Source organism: Theobroma cacao, chromosome 6 (assembly GCF_000208745.1).
Source record: "Theobroma cacao cultivar B97-61/B2 chromosome 6, Criollo_cocoa_genome_V2, whole genome shotgun sequence".
NCBI classification, from domain to species: domain Eukaryota; kingdom Viridiplantae; phylum Streptophyta; class Magnoliopsida; order Malvales; family Malvaceae; genus Theobroma; species Theobroma cacao.
In genome coordinates this window covers 18,497,747-18,521,596 of record NC_030855.1, presented here as the reverse complement: position 1 = coordinate 18,521,596, position 23,850 = coordinate 18,497,747, and the positions used below count along the sequence as shown (strand labels likewise).

Sequence of the window (23,850 nt, the reverse complement as noted above, 5' to 3'; positions counted from 1 at the left end):
AAGGATGCGAACACCACCAGCATAACAATAAGTGTATTTGGGCCAATTGCAGAAGAGCAGAGGAGAGGCCCTTTACTTTCTTGCGCACTGGCCTCTTTCATTCGCTTATAAAGAATTAGTGATTTTTGGAATATGACAATCTTAGTGGATCTTTTCTTTTATCTAAACAAGGTAATTAATTTTCCTTCATTTTCTTTTCTCTTGACTTTTCCTTTATCTTTTATAAATGTAAATTTGCATAGAAATTAAATTATGAAAACATATATGTGAATGATTGATCAGGGCGGGGTTTACCATAAAGTCACCAAACCCTTGCTTTAGGTTCCAATTTTTCATAGACTCATAATTTTATAATAATATAATTAATTATATTTAAAGTATAAAAAATTAAAATAATCAATAAAATATCTACATATTCTCTCACTTCTTAAATTAAGTGACTAATAAATATCTATTTTCTCTCACCTCTCACATTCTTATTAATAAATAATAAATAAAATAACATATTCACTCACTTTTCACATTATGTGTCTAATGAATCTTAATTTTTTATCACTTCATATTCCCACAATGTTATTAATTTCAACTGTTTTTCCTATTCCCAATCAATTAAGGATAATATGTATTTAATATCTCCAGCAATTATTTTTTTCTTATATATAAAATCAAGTATTTTTTAATTTGTAATATAAAAGTTTTAATTAAAAATTTTACATCTCAAAAAACTAAAAGAATAAAATTTTAATATTTTTATTAATTTTAATAAAATAAACCTCATTTGAATATTTAACTTTAGATCTTTTGAGGTTATTGAACCACTCATGTAATTGATTACCGTGCATGTTTAAGTTATTAAAGAAACAAGATAGAAAGGAAAATATCGAACAGTCCTTTCTGCTTGTTTAGGTAAACAAATTGCTGGTCCTGAAGAAAGAAATGGAACATGATTGCTGTGCTGTATATTCCATGTTAACAATTTAAATAAACCTTGTCAACATAATATTGACTACGTATTAGACGGATCGGCTAGACTAATTCAAGAAGTTGTGTTGCTAGCTTGCACTGGCATTTAGTACCCATTGAAGGTTGTTTCTTGGAACTTTGAAAGAGTTTAATTTTTGAGAAAAATAAACGGAAAATGTCTTGCTACTTCTGTCAAATTAAGTGTAATGCATGTTATAGACTATGTTTGAAGAGAAATTTGCAGGACACCTTGCTTAGTAAAGCTTGCCATATCTGATATTTCTATTGTCTTATCCCAACCATTTGGCCTCTAATCCACCTACCAGACTTCAGTTCTGAATGTACTGGCATTGCCATCTTCCAGATGTTTGTCAAATGTTTCACCTCCATTCTAAAGTCCAAGTAAACAGTGAAAGCGTGAACCGAACTTAGGTTGGACCATTGTAGAAATGTTTTTAAGTCAAGGGGAGATTCTCATAAATTTCACTTTCTACATCATAGGGGCTTTCCTATTTTGGTCAAAATCAATTTGATTATGCCATAAAGTCTTCCAAAGAGAAAGAGCAGGCCAGTTCAGCCACGCAAAGCAGGCATAGCTTTTATTACACATGCAACGACTTAAGAGTCCACTTCAGCCCCAGTTGTTGGGCTTGGGTCCAGTCACCTAAATCTATCTTTCCTCCGCCGAAAGTGAACCAGCCTGGATATTGTCAACGTCCATGAACGCCCAACCCCCCAAGCAATTAGATCCAATTTCATTTATATGGCACAGACAGCCTGAGGTTACAAGTTAACAGACAGCCTGAGGTTACAAGTTAACAACTGCTTTGGACCACGTTACCAGTTTAAAAAATTAAAAATAGTACAGGTATATTATAACTGTACAAAGACGAAATCGTATCCAATTTATCTACTTTTTAGAAAAACCTCTTTCTGGTTGTTTGCATCATGCGATGAATGAAGTTGGGTGGCGTCCCCCCGTGGCTTGACTTTGGTCATGAGTCTTGCCTTTTACTCATTTCTCTGTTTCATTATTAAATATTTGTTGCAAAAATAACTTGGCAAACTGTTCTACATCAACAACTTCAAACCAAAATTTCATTCGTTCTAAAATCCAAGTTCTCCAGATTACCACATGCAGAATAGTTCGGCCTCATAGACCATGTGGAAAACTTTTTACCAAGAGTTTTGACTCCCTTGATCTGGAAAGCCAGGGAAATAAATTTCGAAACTGGAATCTGGTCGTAAGGGACAAACACATTATGCAGCGTAGCCTAGCTACAGGTAGCATTCTGTGGAAAAACTTTGAGCATTACAGAATTTATGGTCAGGCTATATGTGGCACTAGGGTGACAATCCAACATGCACCATAGTCCTCGACTGATTTAACAATGTTCCTGGCCACACCGTGTCTGATTTTTGCACCTCTAGCCCGACTTTCAGATCCCACTACGCAATCAATGTCCACTTTTGTCACTTGTTAGAACGTGGGTTCAAAACCCCTAACATTTAAATCAGTAAGATTTTGACGTGATTCCAACTACGATATTGTTCGGTTATGATTAAGATATTATTAATTTATTAAAAGTCTTTTTCATTTATATATATACACCTCTATAATTAACCAGACTTTATAGAAAAAGCTTTGTTGAGTAGTTTTCTTACCTTTTTTTTCAGAAATAATAGGTATTTTATACTGTGTAAACTACAAAAGCTGGATGCAAACAATAAAGATAATAGTAATGCAGAAGAGCAACATACTAAATTTGTTTAGCAATTTGCCAATAACTCGTGCACATGCAGTTTCCCCTTGGTTCCAATCCAAAAAGCAACGCTCTTAATTATCATCCAACTACCTTGCTTTGTTTTGGTCAGATACACAGAGAAATTCATAAATGTAGCGTCTCTATATCTTTACATTTTATCACTAACAGAAAAGAATCGAGAAACAAAAAATCTGAGCCTACGATGGAAATTGGTTTATTAGCTATCTAAAACTGTCGTACATGACTGATAATATTCACTTGAACTACTCTCATTTATTGGCCTTTCTCAACCCCCATCTTCCTTCTTCAAGACAGGCCACATTCTAGTCACTTTCGGTCGGCTTATAAGGGCTACCCCGGTGCTCACAGCTTCAAGTACTATCCTGCTAAAGAAAATGGATGCTTATAGCACAAGGTTACTGTTTTTGGTCTTTGCATTTGCGTCAGTAAGCAGAGGGTATGCACAACAGTCAACTACTGTTGTTCCGGCAATCATAACCTTTGGAGACTCTGTGGTAGACGTCGGCAACAATGACTACCTCCCCACCATCTTCAAGGCTAATTACCCTCCTTATGGAAGGGACTTCGACAATCATCAGCCTACTGGGAGGTTTTGCAATGGAAAATTGGCCACTGACATCACTGGTAAGTAGAAGAACGCACCAGCTCTGTTTAGCTAATAGTTATCAGCATGCTTTCTTTGGTAAAATGGATTTAACAAGTTTGAAATGAAATTCCTTCTTCAAGCTAAAACACTGGGGTTTACAACCTATCCACCGGCTTATCTTAGCCCAGAAGCATCAGGGAAGAACCTTCTCATCGGAGCAAATTTTGCTTCAGCTGGATCTGGCTATGATGACAATGCAGCCATGCTAAATGTGAGATTTTAACCCTATGATAAAGATACTGTTCCTTTTTTGCTAATCTTACAATAGCCTCGTAGTATAAAGTTTCTGATTTCTCTGTATTTTAATCTCAATTTTTGTTAAATAATTGTATTTTGTTTGTTGCAGCATGCTATCACATTGACCCAGCAGGTAGAGTATTTCAAGGAGTACCAGGCAAAGCTAGCGAAGGTAGCTGGCAGTAGCAAATCGGCTTCCATAATCAAGGATGCTTTGTATGTATTGAGTGCTGGAAGCGGTGACTTTCTCCAGAACTACTATGTCAACCCTTTAATTAACCATGTCTATACTCCAGACCAGTACGGCTCAATCCTTATTGATGCCTTCACAAGCTTTGTCAAGGTATATAGCTATTAAATAATGGTTTTTCTTTCTGGTAGAACACTTTTGTGGATTGTGTAGATATGTAAAGACTAGATTAAAGCTCAAGCATGGCAAAGTCAATGGAATTCTTATTGTCAGTTTGAATAACTGCATCTTGATAATAATGAGTGCTTTTGATTGACAACAGAACTTGTATGGCTTGGGAGCCAGGAAAATTGGAGTTACTTCTCTCCCACCGTTAGGTTGCATTCCCTTAGCAAGAACATTGTTTGGTTACCACGAGAAGGGATGCGTCTCCAGGTTCAATACAGATGCCCAGCAATTCAATAAAAAGCTCAACTCGGCTGCAGCCAATCTCCAGAAGCAGCACCCTGGTCTTAAGATTGTGGTTTTTGACATTTTCAAGGCACTTTATGATGTTGTTAATTCTCCTTCAAACTACGGTAAGGGAAAGAGCAAAACCCTTTTAATTGGTGAATAGAACTGATATATAGGCAATGCATTATGAGTCAATTTATGAACCTGTTTTGGTAGGTTTCGTGGAAGCAACAAGAGGCTGCTGTGGAACAGGGACAGTGGAGACAACCTCATTCCTGTGCAATCCGAAGACACCAGGAACTTGTCCCAATGCCACCCAGTATGTGTTTTGGGACAGTGTTCATCCATCTGAGGCTGCTAATCAGGTCCTTGCTGATGCATTGATTACTCAGGGCCTTGCCCTTGTTTGATTCAGAAGACACATATCTACTTGCCCTTCGAAACTGTACTAAGCTTGCTAGTACTCTTTTACTATTACCTTAATCAAAAACTTATTCATATTGCATACGCTTGTCTCTCCAATAACGTGTGCCAGAAAATTCAATATCCATCAAGATGATTTCATTTAGTTTGGTGACATACGGTTAAAGAAATTGTTACCAAAGATCTCCATGTTAATTGAGGATAATGAAATCACCGTTCATTTTCCTCAATGTATCCTCTTTTTTTCCTTTTTTTTTTTTTTTGTTTTTTGTTTTACAATTCCTAAAAATGCATCTTACAACCTAAAAAATGAACTACAAAGAGAAAGATGTAGAAGGGTAGGAAAAGGCAGCATGATCAGAAAAGCTCCAGATATCCTTCAGATATGAGAAAAAGGAAAACTGTTCTTGTCCCTCCTAGTTTTGGACACAATACAATAGGAGAGCATACGGTCACCAAAATAACCAGAAAGCATATAGCAATTCATACGTCAGCAGCAAGTATTTTGCAAAATTGAAAAAACACCAACGAAAACAGTACGCATGTTAGAATCGTGCGATGGCACCAGTTAGTAGCTTAAGCAACGGGCAGATTTGGGGTTGGCAAAAGTAACAGCATCTCTACTGGTCCTAGCATTTGCCTTCTTTAGCACTTGAAATGGCTTGTCTCGCACAGCCATGGAATTAGAATTAAGCAGCTTGAGTACATCAGAATTCTTTATCTCCAATAGCTCTCCTGTAACCTTCGCTGCATATTAAAAAGAATAGACATGCATACACCAACCGATTGTCCTCAAAGACGATAGTCTACTAGAAATTATAAATCACAAACCTCAAGATTCTCTACAAATGGGCAAGATAAATTTTCATTGTTCTTCTTAGAGCTTCCAGGGGATGCTGCAGCAACAGATTGAATAGCTGCTACTGCTACAGAGGATTTTTCTGCAGGTTCATACTTTCTGTTCCCCTTCTTCCTGAAGCCTACTTTCTTATTCCCAGAATTCCCACGGCCCAGGTCTTGGATTCGAACATCAGGGTTAGCATATGTCATAGGCTGTAAGAGAGGGGAAATTTTATTGCAATAGCAAAATCTAATACGACACACAAGTAAGCAAATGACAAAAGAAACTGTTATATACAAACTTGCTAAAGGGATTCCATTAGCAAATATCAAGAGTATGCAAATTAAAAACTATTCATTTGAAGGAAAAAGGTAGCTCATACACTCTGTCTGCACACCCAATCTCTTCTGATCCCAGCATTGCATGGATGCATGTTTCTCATAAGATCCTGCAAAGTCATGAGCAACACAAGAATAAATGCCAGAACAGAACTGCAGTAAGAAAAACTAGCTTCCAAGAAAACTGAGATACATGCTTACGTATGAGAAGTTTTGCTGGTCATGTGATGTTGCAAAAGGATACTGAATGCCCACATTTGTAATACTATTCTGTGATAAGGTTGGCTGCGGCTGCAGAGGGAAAAGAGGAGGGCAAGGAGGGATACTGAAGTAAAATGGGCAGAACTGAGGGCTAACGGCCTTGCAACTTGCTTGATATGAGGACTGTACCGGGGTGTTTTGCACAAAGTAGTTCTGCAATTCCAAGCGGCGATCTTCTTTGCGCTGAGCTACTGCCACATACAGATTCCTTCCCTCAAAAAAGGTTCCTAAGCAATTTTAAATTCACGTTAATAACCATAAAATGTCCTTCAAAAATCTTCAAAAGGAATCACAACTCAAATCATCAGGACAGGGGAGAAGGGCAGAGGGAACGTTGTCTAACCATTAAGCCCATGTAAAGCTGACATTGCTTCTCTATGACAGGAGAAGCACACAAAGCCAAATCCCTTACTCATCCCATTATCATAGCGCATCACCCTTGCTGAGGTTATTTTTCCAAACTGACCAAAAAGTTCTCGTAATTTTTTGTCATCAATGGATACATTGAGGTTCTTCACATAGAGATTTGAAGCCTTCAATTTCTCAAAGCGGCTGTTGAATACATCCTTGTACTTATGTTTCAATAGCTCTGTCCTTTCAGCCTTCTTTTGAGCCCTTCCAACAAACAAATTCTTTGAACCTGATTAACAAATCAATTTTACATGTCTAAATGATTAGTCTTTTGGATGAACTGCTAAGTTTGAAACAAGGGAAACAAACATGAAAAGGACAATTTTTACCCAGTTGTACACCATTCATTGCCTCCAGAGCTTTCTTAGCATCATCTGGGGATTGAAAGTTGACAAACCCAAAACCTCTTGAGCTCCCCTTGCCATCCTTCATGACTACAACGCTGCAAACCTTCCCATATCTAGAAAACATTTCTTCAAGGAGATCCTCTGTCATGCCATCAACCAGGTTTTTCACATATAGATTAGTGAACTTCTCTTCTTCAGCAGCTGCTGTCCTCTCACTCTTCTTGACAAATTTGGACACATATCTGCCGAGGAAGCGCAATAAACAAATCAGCCATTAATTTAACAAATCAACAACACAAAAACTTTAAGGAAATAGATGAAAGACCATTTCAATCCAGAGGTTACCAAGGAAACAAACAAAAGTAGAGATGTCTAGGAGGAAAGGCAGAAGTAAATGAAACAGAAACTTTATATACAGAATTAAAAGCAAATAAGGAAACACGTAATAAAAATTAAAAGAAAAAACTTGCAGCAAAAAAATGGAAGCGATGGATTAAGAACAATCACAAACAAAAGCACCGGATGAAAGTTAACCAAAATCATAAGGCCTAAAATGTAAGAATTCAGCTGGCCATCAAGGAAAAGAGAAGATGAAGACAAGAAAATGATTCCTTTTTGGACTAATTACAGGAGAACTGAAAATTCATGACAGGAGTATACGACCTCCATCTTACTGTATCTTAGTAAAAATGTGCTACCATCTGACATCATTCAATTGACTATTCTGGGGGCTCCAAAATCACGCCAAGTATAACTATATAAAATAGATGGTTTTGCTTTTCCTGAAAGATCTTAGGTCTCAGCTGCATCTTGAAAAGAGCCCTCAATTAGTCTTCATCAACTTCCTTCTTCATCTTTTCATTTCAAGAACCATAATGCAACTCAGATGAACAATATCATTCAGGCATTCACCCATTGAAGGTTAGGATAATCAAGAGAAGTATAGGTCCTCTAATGAGCATAGAAATAGACAATAAGTATCAAGGAATCCACAATCTCAAAGCATATCAACCCCTAAAAAACTAACAGTTAATACAAGTATATAGTTAAGAAGCTTTTACGAAGGAGATATAAGGATTGAGAAAGTATCTGAGAGCAATAAGATCAGAATGCTTACAACTTCTTCCCTTCAAGCATAGTACCATGGAGAGCGGTTATGGCAGCCTTAGCTGATTCTTCTGAATCAAACTGCACAAATCCAAAACCTTTACTCTTGCCATTTTCTTCAGCAACCTTACAAGAAAGAATAGTCCCAAATCGACAGAAGATTCCCTCCAAGCGAGCACTAGTGACAGTAGGGTCCAGGTTCTTGACAAAGAGATTGGCAAGACCAATCTTTCTAGGGAAAGGATCTCTATGAGACCACATTATCCTCACTGGTTTTCCCTTCAGGTCAGTGTGGTTTAGACAAGCTAAAGCTTTAGATGCTGATCAAAACAGAGCATAAGCATTAATAAACTCCTCAGATGACAGACAGTCATCATCACCAAAAGTAGGAATCCAGAGTAATGCAAAATAATTGGTGCTTAAAAGAAAATAAAAAAAAAGACTCATTCACACAGGGGAAACAGACGAAAACAATTAAATATTCATTAACGGATTAACGGCAGAAGCAATGCAGAATATCAAGAGGGAAAAAAAATGCAAAGCAAAACCCTAGAATGAGAAAGTTCTCAAGAAACAAGAAAAAAAATACAGAGCAAAAACGTATATAACATTCTACAGAGAAGAAAAAAAATGGAAAAGAAGAGATGATGACCTAGATATATAGAACTCAAAAAAACAAGGCAACAAAAGAAAACAAAGCAAGAATTGTCCAGCATAATGAACAATGAAGATGCCAAGCTTAGTTGAACAGATTCAGAGAAAACAACATGAAACAAACAAGAATGTAGGGGACAACACTTCGATATTCACCGAATGAAATGAAGAAAATTCCACGTAAAAGAACCCTAGAAACTTTGCAAAACAGAGCATTAAAGAGATTTTATAACCATATTGAAAGCTAGAGATTCCAAGAAAGCGAATGCATGCAAGCAAAGAAACAAGTTAAATAGAGAGAAACAAGGAAACGCAAATTGTTAACACGAAATAAAATGAAGAAAAAACCCTCCAAGAAACTCCGACAAACAGAGACAACAGAGCTTTTAAAGAAAAAACTCAAGAAAAGGAGAACCCAAGAAAGAAAAAACGAAAAATACCATGAGCATCAGAGAAGAAGTTTATATAACCGTAACGAAGAGACTTTCCGGTACGGAGACATCGGCAAAGGCGAAGAGAGACAATGGGAGCAACGGTAGAGAATATGCGAAAGAGGTCAAGCTCTGTAACATCCGGGTCCAAATCACCCACGTACAATGACGCTCTTTGCAGAGGATTCCAATCCCCTCCTGCGACTGTTGTCGCTGGTAGTGGCAGCGGCAGAGGTGGAAGAGACAACGATGGCGGTGGTGCTGACGGCATTACGTTTTTTCGATTATGCTTAAACCCAGAGAGAGAGAGAGGAGGGAGAGGGAGGGTTTTTGGCTTTTTTTGTTTGGGTTAAAACAGTAAGGTGGTGGTTTGTGTAGTACGGCTTATTGGGATTTGGATTATTAGCTCGTTAGCTGTACGGACCTCACGCGACATAAGGTTCTTTAACCCTTGTAAACTCGCTTTAATTGAATTGACACGTGTTGAACACATGACAAAACTAACTCGGCAGGTTTTGGGCATTCGTTTTTCAGTGAAGCTCAGTATGAATACGAACATTGCACTGTTTCCAAACGAAAGAGAGCATATGGAAGTGGTAATTTGGTTTTAATGCTTTTTCAAGTGTTTCTATTTGGAGTTCAGCAGTAGAGCGATATGTTACATGACGATTAACTATTGGATTTTCAGCAGTAGAGTGGTATGTTACATGAGGGCTAACTATGTATAACAAGAAGCTATACATATCACTATCAACTAAACTTATATGATGCTTGCTGATTTCTTGTGAATCTTTCCTCTTCGTGGTTCTGATTCTTTTAAAACTTCCGCGAACTTGACCAAGTCAGATTTGGAGTCCGAGTCTTGATCGAGTAGGTGTTCAAGGGGAGACTCAGATGCATCATCCCTGCCTAATATGAATCTTTTATATCCATAAGAACTGCCGTCGCTACTTCTTCGAAAGTTTTCCACATCTTTAATATGATCAACATTCAGACTCCTCCATCTTGGAATATCCAAAGAGGGTCTACATGAACTCAGAGATGGAGTTGTAACTCTATCACTGTGGCTTTGTAGCATGGTTATAGAATCGTTCCCTCTACCGGAACTCCAAGTTGGAGAATCAACATCTTCTAGATGATCAGTTTTGCTTGTTGATGAAACCTGGCTATGATGATGATGACTGTCTTTTCCCCGCAGTAGTCTCCTCAGATTCTTGAAAAACTTAATTTTTCCTGAATTGGTGGTTTTTGTAGCGGATGAATTCTCAAATGAAGAATCATCTAGTTCTCCAGTGTCAGTACCATAGGAAGCTTGCGAGGAAGACCATTGATCACAATCAAAATCCATGCTATTCATCCCTCTATCCCCCATTCCTTCAGTATGTGCATATTCAAGTATCAGTTTTTTGGCTTTCTCCTCCGACTTTGGGCTTAGGCTTTTGCTTAGGTCTCTAGCAACGGTTTTCCCGGGAGGGGGTTGATAATTCCTCAGCTCATACCGCAAGCAAGCATTTATCCAACGGAGATACACCAGTTCTTCAACATCAGCACATCTATCTGCTTGAAGCTGCTCAATTTGCTTTGTCAAGTCTTCATTTTCTTGCCTCAGACAGTTGCTCATTTCATTCAATGCTTCTGTCTGCAACCAAACGCACCCAGAAAAATAATCCAAGAATAATTATATTAGTAATAATGTAAAGGAAGAGCATTTAACGCAAATGAACTACCTACCTCAGGATCCTCCAAAACAGAATTTGCAAGGATTTGGGTGGACTCCAACTTCTGAGCCAGCTCAGAATTTTCTGTCTGCAAACTCCTATTAGATTTCCTCAACTCTTCTGCCTCACCTTCCAAAACCTTTAGCCTTTGCAACTTTGATTCAATATCCTGATTATCTGCAAGAGCCTTGAGTTCTTGCTCTTGCAATCTAGCAACCCTCTTTTGAAGATTTAGGATCTGCTCCCTGTTCTGCTCCGCCTCATGCCTAAGTTTCTTCTTAAGCAGCTTAATTCTGGATCTTGCAGTTTCAAGCTCAGCTACAACTTTTGCATGATCAGCGACTTGGCTCTCTAATCTTCGATTTTCTGACTGTAAGGACTCAATCTTGAGAGTGAAAAGCTTAGCCTCCATATTGTTTATCTTCAAGCGGTTTTGGAGCTCCAAAGCTGCAGTTTCTTGCTCTTTAAGGCCATAATACTCCAGTAACTGGACCTCGAGATTCCTCTCCCTCTCTCTAAGCATTCTTACCATATTTCTAAGATGCTTAATCTCTTCCTCATAATTATCCTTTTCAGCACTTCTAAATGTTCTTGAAGCATCCACATCTGACCTTGGTGTCTCTACTTCCTTCTTAGGAGAAGGCCCAGCACCGGTAGCAGAAAAGTCATATTCCTCGACAAGAACATTAAACTCTGGCACGAGAAACCCATCTCCACCGTGTCTAATGCTTGGGGAAAGACCAACAGAAGCATTATCAACACTAGCTCGTTGCATGTGCATCTCTTCCTGACAGAAGGAAAACAAAATAGCATATTCAGGAAATAAAATCAGCACAGGCATATATTGAACCTCAGAAACTAACATCCTGTGGCACACATTCAGCCTCCTCTAGTCATACGTAAATTCACAACTGTTATGAAATTGAACGGTTTTAGCAGATGTAATCATTTAATCCCCAAATTAGACACGAATGAACAAGAAACATACTGAAAACAAATTGTTTAAGGCATAAAGCGGAAGCCTCTCGGTGCACCTAAACCATATAACAAAAGGATATTTTAAGCAGATGTTTTCAGAGGCCCTGGTAAATTCCCATTTTTGCAGACTTTCCCCTGATTCCCTTACAGACAAACAACACAGGTTTCATCTTTTTCATTAGTTGAATAAAATTGACAAATATTCCAACCATCAACGCCTCTTTGATTTCCACAAAGATCTGCAGTTTTCATTTGAGGGTTTTCTGGACCATGAAAACAGATATTCATACTGTGGAAACAATTACATGATTTACATAACACAAGTTTCCCTTCTGCCTGTTAGGCAAAAGAATACAAATATAAGCCTCACCTCTCCTTCCTTTCTCCAACTGAAGAAACACCAACAAGAGATGTCACCAAGGATGGAAAAAAAGGTTTTAATTTAATAGTATTTTAACATTACATTTCCACATATATCTAACTATCAATATTATACAATTGGAATTGATCCAAAGAGGAAAATAAATGTTTAAGGCGTTAGTATTATCCAAGGAAACTTACAGGGCCGGAAGTTGGTGATATCTTTAAGGCTTGAGCGTCATCTTTATACTGATCTTTCCCTCCGGAATCAACCTTACTGCCACGATCTGTATAATCAAAATAGGAACAAAGTTCAAAATCCAAATAAATTTATAAAAACCAAAACCAAAAAGATGAATGCAAGCTAAAAGCAAACCTGAAACGCGTGGTGATGGAGGGCGAGGCAAATATGGTCTGAACTTTCGGGTTCTAAGTCGGGAAAAAAGGAATCCAGCAAAAGAGAGAGCAACAGCCAGTCCAAATTTCACCAAAAGCGGCCTTAAATCTCTTTTTGCCTTTAACATCATAACTGAAAACGTTTAATTTCGAGAATCCTCTTCTTCATCATCTTCCATCTAAAACGTAAAAATTAAAGAAACCAACAACAAGAACAACAATTAATTATTGATTGAATTCTAGATAAACAAAGTAAAGCAACAAAATCCATATGATCCATTTCATGATAAAAATCTAAGAGGTAACAAAGGTTAAACTGCTTGCCCAAAAATAGAAAGATTGACAAATAAACAGACGAGAACAAAAATATATATATATATATATATATATATATGATTATTCATAATACAAATATGCTAATATTAGACACCTATATGTAATATAAACTCAAAATTCAAACAAAAAAAAAATAAAACCCACCTGAGATTAACAGGAAACAAAGAAGACGGAAAGAAAAATTTAAGAAATAAGAAAAACCCATTAGAATTCAAGTAACATCCAGGCAGAAAATAAAACCCATTTCGAAAGAGAAACAGGAGGACTTACTATAATAGGATCCTCAAACGCATCGAAAATCAAAAAGAATCAACAAAACAGTAACGTCTTCTCTTTTTTAATTTTGGTTTAATACGCTCTGCGTTGAATTGGAGTTGCTATTTTTTTTTTTTGGTTAATTTGGAAGCCTGACAGTCTGTTTGCTTATACAGCAGAACAGAGCATGATATTATAGTGGCAACATGAAATATGGTACTGTATATGAATAAATTAATATTGGGGTCGCCGCTGGTTTGTCTTTTTTTCAGGTTCGAATGTGATGTTTTAAAAAGTAGGTTGAAAAAGAGAGAAAGAGTTTGGTTTTGTTTGTTAATGGAGAAAATTAAGTTTGGACTCTTGGCTCATTTGATGCCACGTAGATGCTGCTTTTGACGACAAAAAGATGCTCCAAAATTTTCATATAATATTACATTCGTTTATTTTTAGAAATCGATAAACGATCAAATAATTGAACAAATTAACATACAATTCAATTAAATCCATACAAAATAAGGATTCAAATTACTATAAAAAAATGCATGAAGCTTTTTGGTATTTTTGTTAATGACATAATATTTAAAAAAAATTCTTAAACTATTTTTTAAAAAATTAAATAATTTTTATATTTTTATTACATTTAATCAAGTTTTTATATTTTTATTTTAATTGATAGTAATTAATTAATTATTAATTATAAAAACTTATTTAATTCAAAATAAATATATAAAAACTTGATTAAATATAATAAAAAATAAAAAAATTAAATAATTTAAGAATTTATTTAAATATTATATTATTTTTAATTTAACAAATATATTTTACAGTGTTATGTTAAATGAAAGGGTAGTTGCAGTCTTTAATTGGGTAAAAGAGAAAAGAGGTTTGGTTCTTCCGTAGCGTAAGTTGCTTGTGCTATGGGACTTTGGAATCTAATCCGGAGATTGGCTTTCCGCTTGTCCTTGAAGGTTAGGTGCTTGGCATTTGAGAGATTACTAAAGGTGACAATTGGCAATGGAGTCATAGGTTATAAGTGGAACACACGTGATGAATAAAAGCATGGAAGCTCACAAAATTAATAATAATAAAGCATGGAAGGTCACCTCACCTACGTTTAAAGGAGATGGAAACAATACTAAGACCTTTCGTAAGTGCGTATACAGCAAGAATAATAATTATATAAGAAATGAGACTTTGAATTAAATATTAGAGCAATAATAATTAAATAAAAAAATAACTAATTTTTTATTAAATTAAATATTACCTATGCATTATATTAATTGGCAAATGGCAATAGCACCTAACCTATAATTTAGTTCTTTTATATTGACAGCTATGGCGGAAACAAAAGCAAGAGGAAAGCATGAAATTCAGAGCATATATACAACACTTGCTCCTTGTTGGTTGTTTCGTAATTTGAGAATTGCAAGCGGTATCATTCGATTCATCCAAAACCATAGTTTTTGTTGGTGTATATTCTAAATTAGAAGTTATTTCACATGATGAAAAGCTATCATTAATTTAAAAGTTATATCACAAAAAGTGACATAATTTGTCTATTAGATATAGACATCTTTTCATGTCAATGGTTTTGTCACTTTAAAAATGACATCCAAAAGTGAAGAGACGTGATTGAAAAAACACAATTACTCAAAAGTTAAAGTGAAAAGTTATTGTTTCAAGTTATAACTTAAAGGTTATAATTTATGGAATGAATAGTTATCTATTCAAAAGATGACTATTGAAACAATAATTATATCTAAAAGTTGTGTTGGCAAAAATCATAAATATGTTTTTTAGACAAAGAGGTGTTTTCATGAAAGGATTGTGTCCTTGAAGAAGGGACACTTGGAAGCCTATATAAAGGGCTTAGTGCCAACTATTTTGACACACCAAAAATTTAAAGAAAAACAATAATAGAAAAGTGAAGAGCAAGATAAGTGTTATATTTTATTATAAACATAAACACTTAAAATTCCTACCATCTTCAAGATATTCCGAATTCCTTATAATCTACTTGCTACAGAGTTGGCTCTAAGGCCAAACAACTTTGCAAACCCTCGAATATATCTAGCGGTCTATTTCGTAAGTGCAATACAAAAGTTAGATGTTGGTTTCATTGTATCATTGAGACTATTCGCATTATTCCTTTTTGCATACCGAGTGGTGGGGGCGAAATAAATCTTAAAGATAGACATCAATTTGAAAGATTTGCCTTGAAGCCAATTTTGTCTATTCTTGAATACTGTATAAAAACCCCCCATATGCACCAACAGTTTTAAAACTTATTTTCATGGTATTCAAAATGGCTTTACTCAAGGAGATGGCTACCAATATTGTCAAGATCGCTTTGATGGAGAAGACTTCATTCGATGGCAGAAAAAGATATGCTTCCTCCTCACAACACTCAAAGTCGCTTATGTTCTAAATACACCACGACCAAGTGAGGAAGATGGTGAAGAATCTACAGAAAGAAGTCGTTCGAGGCTAGTGCAAGGCAATTGTGGGACAAGTTGGAAGCAAGATACATGGCGGAAGATGCAAGCAGCAAAAAATTCTTGGTTAGTCGTTTCAATAACTTTAAAATGGTTGATAATCATTCTGTCATGGAACAATTGCATGAGCTTGAATGCATTCTCAATAGCTTTAAGCGATATGGTCTTAAAATGGATGAAGCTATTGTGGTTTCTTCAATAATTGATAAGTTTTCCCTTTCATGGAGAGACAAGAAGAAATTCCTTAAACATAAAAGGGAGGATATGTCTCTCGAAGACATTGATAATCATCTTCGAATAGAAGAAGATTATCATAAGCAAGAAAAAGTCAAGCAAGAGGAAAAAGATTCTAATGAAAAGAATCTTGAAACTTCAAAGGTCCATGTGATGGAACACAAACCATCAAACAAGCTGATCTTACGCAACAAAAGAGAACATTCGGCGAGTATGAAAGACAAAAGTTTTAAGTTCAAAAGGAACAAAAAAGGGCCATGTTTTCATTGTAACAAACTTGGTCACTTTAAAGTGGAATATAGACTTTTGAAAAGCAAGACACAAGGTGTGAACAATAACAAGTTTGTGGTTGTGGTTTCTGAGGTTAATCTTCTCCAAGATAATGGAGCATGGTGGATTGACACTAGTGCAACTAATCATGTATGCAACGACAAAAGTTTCTTCAAGACTTTGGAAGAAGTCAATGATGGAAACATGTTATACATGGGAAATTCCTCCACTACATAAGTGAAAGGAAAAGGCACCGTGGAACTTGTGTTTACTTCTAGAAAGATACTTATACTAAACAATGTCTCTTTTATGTACCAAAAGTAAGAAAGAACCTGTGTCGGGTGGCTTGTTGAATAAGTATGGTTTCAAATTAATATTTGAAGCAGATAAGTTCATCTTTACAAAAGGTGGACAATATGTGGGAAGCGGATATTATTGTGAAAACATGTTCAAGCTTAATGTCAATAAGAATATTACTAGTTGATTGTTTTGATACATATGCACCGGTAGCAAGAAAAGCTACAATTATAGTGCTTATGACACTTACATTTATATATAAGATGGTAATTCACCAAATGGATGTTAAAACAGCATTCCTAAATGGTGAATTAGATGAAGAGGTGTATATGGAACAACCTGAAGGGTTTTTCTTTCTTGGTCAAGAAAAGAAAGTGTGTAAGCTTGTAAAGTCCTTGTATGGATTAAAACAAGCGCCTAAACAATGGCATCAAAAGTTTGATGAGGTTATGCTAGCTAATGGCTACAAGATCAATCAATCTGACAAGTGTGTCTATAGTAAGTTCCATAACAGTAGAGGTGTCATCATTTGTTTATATGTGGATGACATGTTAATATTCGGTACCAATTTGGAACAAGTGGAAGACACAAAAAGGTTCTTGTCAAAGAATTTTGACATGAAAAATATGGGCATGGCGGATGTTATTCTTGATATAAGAATAATGAGAGACAATAATGGCCTAACATTGTCTCAATCTCATTACATCGAAAAGATTGTAATAAAGTATGGAAAGTCAGATTATATGCCCATGACTACGCTTTATGATTCTAATTTAAGAATAGTAGCCAATGATGACAAGCCAATAGCACAAAATGAATATGCAAAGGTGATTGGTTGCCTAATGTATGCAATGGTCTGTACAAGGCCAGATATTGCTTTTGCGGTTAGGATGCTAAGTTGGTTTACAAGTAATCCGAGTAAAAAGTATTAGTATGCTGTTCATAGAGTTCTAAGGTACTTAAATAGTACAAAGAATTATAGCATCTGCTATTTAGGTTTTCCATCGATTTTAGAAGGGTATACAGATGCAAGTTGGAACTCAAATAGAACGGATTACATATCCACGACTGGATGGATTTTTACACTTGGTGGGGGTGTTGTTTCTTGAGGTTCTAAGAAACAATCTTCTCAAGCAAACTCCACCATGGCAACTGAATTTATAGCCTTAGCATTTGCCACCCAAGAAGCGAAATGGTTAAGAGATTTACTCTATGAAATTTCGTTATGGCCTAAACCAATGGCACTAATCTTAATACAATGCGACAATGAGGCAACTGTATCAAAGGCATATAATCAAGCTTATAATGGAAAGAATCGATATATTGGACTTTGACAAAGCATTGTAAGGCAAAGGATTAGTGATGGTATAGTCACTATAAGTTATGTGAGGTCTGGTGAAGATTTAGCAGATTCGTTTACCAAAGGTCTAAAAAGAGACCTGGTTTTAAAGACCTCAAGAGGGATGGGTCTCAAGCCTATTAACTAAATCGCCAATGGTGGGAGCTCACCTCGACACTTGTGACTGACCTACAAGTCTTGGGTACTGCTACCACATGGTGATTGCAAGCACTAAAAAATATTTTTCATCCCAAGATGTATAGTGTTTGGTTCCCTTAATGTGTAAGGTAAGGTTGAACAAAAAGTTCTTAATAGACCCATAACATGTATATGTTGAAGTACTATAATTACGGGGTACTTTCGATAGGGGCTACCTATATGAGTGGAAATGTGGCCACTTCTAAGAGTTAAAGGCTTGACTCTGACAGCACTCATGAATGGATGCAAAACACATGGCCATAAACGTGTTGGCAAAACTAGATATAATGTGAGCAAGGAAGCTTGTGTGTGTTTAGTGACCTGACTAGTCAATGAAGAATCGATGGTTCAATGCTTGATCAACCACTCAATTCAGACTAGAACCAACCACACTCACTAAGTGAAGGTTCAAATCTACGGGATACCTTATTTATGCACAAGTTTCCCAAAGTTATTAGTATTTGGAAATTTTGAAAATGGTGGGAGATTGTTGGTGTATTTTCAAAATTAAAGGTTATTTTACATTATGAAAAGCTATCATTAGCTCAAAAGTTATGTCACGAAAAGTGACATAATGTATCTATTAAATATAAACATATTTTCATGTGAATGGTTATGTCTCTTGGAAAATGACATCAAAAAGTTAGGAGATATGATTGAAAAGACACAATTGCTCAAAAGTTAAAGTGAAAAGTTATTGTTTCAAGTTATAACTTAAAGGTTATAATTTATGGGATGAATAGTTATCTATTCAAAAGATGACTAATTGAAACAATAACTATGTCTAAAAGTTGTGTTGACAAAAATCATAAAGATGCTTTTTAGACAAAAATGTGTCTTTATGAAAGGATTGTGTTCTTGAAGAAAAGACACTTTGAAGCTTATATAAAGGGCTTGGTGCCAACCATTTTGACACACCAAAAATTCAGAGAAAAACAAGAGCAGAAAAGTGAAGGGCAAGATAAGTGTTATGTTTTATTATAAACATAAACACTTAAAGTTCCCACCATCTTCAAGATATTTCGAATTCCTTATAATCTACTTGCTGTAGAAAGTTGGTTCTAAGGCCAAACAACTTTGCAAACCCTCAGGTGTATCTAGCGATCTACTTCGTAAGTGCAATATAAAAGTTAGACATTGCCTTCATTGTATCCGTGAGACTATTCGCATTATTCCCCTTTGCATACCGAGTGGTGAGGGTGAAATAAGTCTTAAACATAGACGTCAATTTGAAAGGCTCGTCTTGCAGCCAATTTTGCATATTCTTGAATACCGTATAAAAAACCCCCCGTATGCACCAACAGTTTTGACGGTAGCCTCCGAGTCCTTCCCCTCTCTTTTCTCTGCATCTTAGAGTGCCGCCTGGAAATCGCTCCTGATCGTTAGCTTTTTCGCACTTGTTTGTACCCAATCAAAGTTTCACCCCTTGACCAATCATTGAACCCATCTACTCCAGAACAACATTACCAAGTGATTCGTCCAGTCCCTTGAGATGGAAGACAAGGTGGTGTAATCAAATGTTCCATGAAAAACAAGTGCTAATAAATGACAAATGAAAGCAGAAGTTGGTATTCCTGGGAGGTGGAAAGCAAATGAAGAAACACAAGAAATCTATGAATCCAAAACAAGTTTGATTGATGCTATTCCTTACCAAAATTAAAATTTTGTAATTAACTTAACTTTTTTGTTTTGCTCCTATTAAATATATACATTTAATTTTAAGTGATTTTTGTTGTTGCCTGTGTTAGCTTAATACTTGTTTTTTTATTTATATTAGAGTGTAATCTGTACTATGCATTCAGAACATAATCATTTGATGTATGAATAAAATATAAAATTAAATTATATTAATAATAAAGATTAATACTTAAAAACAAATGGTAAATCAATGTATTATTTACAAATATGAAATTACATTGTAATTTGTAAAAATAAATGTCAAAAAATCAATAGATATTTTGATGGTTATTTGTGAGTTAACTTGAAAACTTCTATCGTATTGAAAACACAAATCAAATTTCTCTAATGGTGTTGTTTCTCAAATTAAAAACAAAATAAGTTAAAAAATTAAATATATATAAATTAGTTACATGCAAAAAAATTTAAAGCGAAAACAAAAATAATAAATATAGTAAAAGAATTAGAGATTTGGTTCGAAAGATAAATAAGTTGAGAAAACAAAAAGAAGCAAAAGAAGAAAAACAAAGAAAATGAGGAAGGAAGGGATAAAGAGAAAAACTAAAACTAAAAAACTAAAGAAGAAAAGGACAAACAATTCTATGAAGAGAAACAAAAAAAATTGTAAAATTAAAACAATACTATTCAATTACATTTTTGAAAACTAGTCCAAAAACTACATCAATTTTAAAAACCAAAAATTCATGCATAAAAAAAACCCACGAGTAGTTCATATTTACTTATATGACAATTTTTTCTCAAAAAAAAGGATAAAATTATAAATGTAATCAATAAAAAAATTTAACAATAATAGAAAGCATAGTAAAAAATTAAAAAAAGAAAAAAAATAAACAAATCTCAAAACTCACTAAATCTGCAACTTGATAATATTTTATCAATAATATACAATTATAAAGTGAATGATGGACTAATAATATATTTTGTAAAAATACATTTATTTAAGATATTTTTGAATATTAAGAAAGTAATTACAAAAAATAATCAAATAAGTGGAAAAATAAACATATAGCAAAATAATAATGACAAACATGTAAATTAAGGAATATATTTCTAGTAAAAAGCATATTCTTACTCAAAAGATAATTAAAAATAAGGTAAAATATCTCAACTCTTTAAGTTGTAATCGAAATTTTAAGTGGATCCATTAGTTTTCAAAATAGACACTCTATCTTAAAAATACAAATACTATTTACAAAGATTAGGTAAAAACTAATATGTCTTTTTTTATTAATTTAAAAATTATTATTATATTTCAAAAAATTAAAAAAACAAGAGAAACGAGCACCACCCAATGCTCCCAAGGGAGGGAAGCACTAGATCGATTCTCGCAATAGAGGGAAGCACAGGTCTCCCTTAAGAAGCCCCAAATCGAGCCCTATTGGGCTCTCTTTGGGAAGCACAGGTGATCTGGTGCTTTCTTGGGAGTCTTGATCGAGCTTGCCAAAGTTTTTTTTTAATTAATAAAAAAATAATAAATAATAATTTTGAAAATTAATCAAAGGTAAAATTATCTTTTTACTCTTGCCACATCAGCAAGTCGATGGAAATATTAACGCTTGACTAATGACTGGATTTACATGTCCAGCAAAAAATATATTTTTGGGGCGAAGTGTTCATTTTGAAAATTAATGGACTTCTGTGTAATTTTGATTAAAATTGAAGGAGATAAAGGCATTTTACCCTTAAAAATAAACTTATATGATGTATATGAAATAAGATGAGTAATAGGTAAAAGAAGCCAATAATTGATACAACCTGAGTAAAAGTGCAAGTAAATTATTTTCTACAATAGAATAGTATAACTATACACCTAATCATATAAGATAAAAATAAAAAAAATTTAAAAACTTTGATGAAAGGCTTTTAGTTTCTATATGGAAGCAACAACATTATAAGAATAAAAATAATAAAGAACCCAAATAATAAAAATTTGAATAAACAGAAGATCTAGAAATTAAGAAATTAAATAAGAACAATATATAAAATACCTTTAAAACAATTGTAATTGGAAGTTATCTTAAACCGATAAAAATCATGATTGTACAACAAAATAAAACAACACTAATCAATTGCATTCCAAGATATTAATCCAAAAATCGTATCAACTTAAAAAACAAAAAAATTCATGCATAAAAAAAATAACAACAATGGGTAGTTAATGTTTACTTGTATGACAATTTTTCTGAAAAATTAGACAAAATTGTAAATATTATCAATAAAGAAATAAAACATTAAGAATGAATAACAAAAAATTAAAAAGAGAAAAAAACTAAATAAAGAATTCAATATCAAAACTCACAAAAAAAATACCCATTTATTATGTTTCAACTTTTCATTTTCTTTTTTTTTCCTTTTTAACAAATCATGCCTTTTATAGTCTCCCGTTTAAGATGGCTTAAACATTAACATAAATAAAATACCTTCAAAATTAATAATGATAACCAAACAAAATAAAACAAATAACATACAATCATCAATGAGGAACAAATAAAAAAATCACAATGAGGAACAAAAGCCAAAATCAATTACATACAACCTAAAATCTCTAAATCCAAAAACATTAAAAAAAACAAAAATAGATAAAAAATAAGAAGGAAAGAAGGAAACCCAACAACTAATTTCTATAACTTAAAGAAAAACTAAATAAAAGAACACCATAAACAAACAAAATCTATATTATTAAGTAATATGTTGAAGCAATATGTTCCTTTAATTAATAAATTAATATGAAAAAATATATATATTTTTAAAAAATCTATATTACTAAGTAATATGTTGAAGTAAACGTAAATAGATAAAATCATCCTCAACATCCTTCGAAATACCCAAAACCTCACCAGTAAAAATATCAAACAAACACCCTCAATGAATAACAAAATACCACACATGTCCTAAGGACTATTCAGTCCAAATCAAGTTACCATGTGTCAAACAGTTAGGCTACGTAAGTGTCGACTAACTAGCTTATTTAGGGACAACTTTTAATGTAGATAGATTATTATAATAATAATTATATAATAATATTTATAATTATTTTAAAATATAAAATTTATAGTATAAATAGTTTAATTAATTTTATAATATTAATTTATAAATTATTCAATAATTTTGAAATTAAGAAAAATATTTCTAATGAAAGTTATTCAAAACAATTAGAATTTTTATTTACAAATTGGATAAAGCTCATCAATATTTATACTAAATAATATTTAAAATGACAATTTAAAAATAAAATTGGATTTTACCTATTTAAAAATTATGTCTATTTCTTAGTTTAAATTTCAATCCTTTTGTAAATATTTTTATATAATAATTAAAAATTATTTAAAATAAAAAATGACAATTTATAAGTATAATGAGTAAAATATTCATTTCATTAATTGAATAATAATAAAACATTTAAAATGTCAATTTAGAAATAAGGTTAGATTTTATTGCAATTGTGCTTACTTCTTAATTTGAATTACGATTCTTGTTTGATATATTACTACATAAAATTATAAATATTATTTATATAAAAAAATTATTTAAAACGGATTATTACAATATAGAAATATAATGCCTTAAAATTTATGCTTTCATCAATAAAAAAAATTTCTACATCTGTACTTTCATACATATTAATATCTAGTTGTGTATCAATGCTTATTTTTTATTTATTTTTAAATAATAATAATTATATATAAAATAACAAGTAATCACGTTGCACCCTACTATGGCAACAGGATGCCTTGTCAACACAGGCTGGTCTGGTGGAAGGCTATGGAAGCCGTATCAAGTTACCTTACACCCCGAAAATCATTGGTGCCATTCACTCTGGCAGCCTCTTGAATGCAACTTACCAGAAAACTGACGTGTTTGGGCTAGAGATCCCCACTGAGATTGAAGGAGTGCCTTGCGTCCACGGAATGCTTGGGCTGACAAGAAGGCATACAAGCCGTGGCGGAGGCAGAGAGGGTGACGTCCGCCCTTCAATTTTTATTTTTTAAATTTTTATAAGTATAAAATTATAAATATATAAATTTATCACTTCTATTTAATTCAAATGAAAATTAGCTTGTTATAGTGGTAAGTCATTTATGTTAAATTTTAGAAGCTTGACTCAATTTCTTTGAGATCTAAAATTTAAAATTATTTTTTTATAGAGTAAATCTAAATTTGAATTAATTTTTTTAATTTTTTTAAAA

General features: G+C 33.8%; 3 protein-coding genes across 4 annotated transcripts; 1 reads left to right on the top strand and 2 right to left on the bottom strand.

Annotated features, from left to right (window-relative positions):
* LOC18596046 (GDSL esterase/lipase APG) lies at nucleotides 2,900-4,826 on the top strand. Its single transcript, XM_007024291.2, has 5 exons — nucleotides 2,900-3,374; nucleotides 3,477-3,607; nucleotides 3,743-3,976; nucleotides 4,146-4,401; nucleotides 4,493-4,826. The coding sequence occupies exons 1-5, from the start codon at nucleotides 3,125-3,127 to the stop codon at nucleotides 4,684-4,686; spliced, it is 1,065 nt and encodes a 354-aa protein (XP_007024353.2). The 5' UTR covers nucleotides 2,900-3,124; the 3' UTR covers nucleotides 4,687-4,826.
* Nucleotides 4,687-9,466, bottom strand: LOC18596045 (polyadenylate-binding protein 6). 2 transcript variants are annotated; one of them, XM_007024290.2, is made up of 8 exons: nucleotides 9,099-9,466; nucleotides 8,015-8,324; nucleotides 6,880-7,139; nucleotides 6,483-6,779; nucleotides 6,080-6,366; nucleotides 5,923-5,988; nucleotides 5,531-5,752; nucleotides 4,687-5,441 (listed from the first exon to the last, which is right to left on the bottom strand). In XM_007024290.2, the coding sequence occupies exons 1-8, from the start codon at nucleotides 9,358-9,360 to the stop codon at nucleotides 5,268-5,270; spliced, it is 1,878 nt and encodes a 625-aa protein (XP_007024352.2). In that variant the 5' UTR covers nucleotides 9,361-9,466; the 3' UTR covers nucleotides 4,687-5,267. The 2 variants fall into 2 exon arrangements, with proteins under 2 accessions (XP_007024352.2, XP_007024350.2); XM_007024288.2 differs by having other exon boundaries at nucleotides 5,329-5,446.
* LOC18596044 (protein CHUP1, chloroplastic) lies at nucleotides 9,676-13,392 on the bottom strand. The gene is made up of 5 exons (XM_007024286.2): nucleotides 13,148-13,392; nucleotides 12,522-12,720; nucleotides 12,347-12,432; nucleotides 10,821-11,594; nucleotides 9,676-10,728 (listed from the first exon to the last, which is right to left on the bottom strand). Exons 2-5 carry the CDS (start codon nucleotides 12,670-12,672, stop codon nucleotides 9,850-9,852), a joined length of 1,890 nt encoding a protein of 629 aa, XP_007024348.2. The 5' UTR covers nucleotides 12,673-12,720; nucleotides 13,148-13,392; the 3' UTR covers nucleotides 9,676-9,849.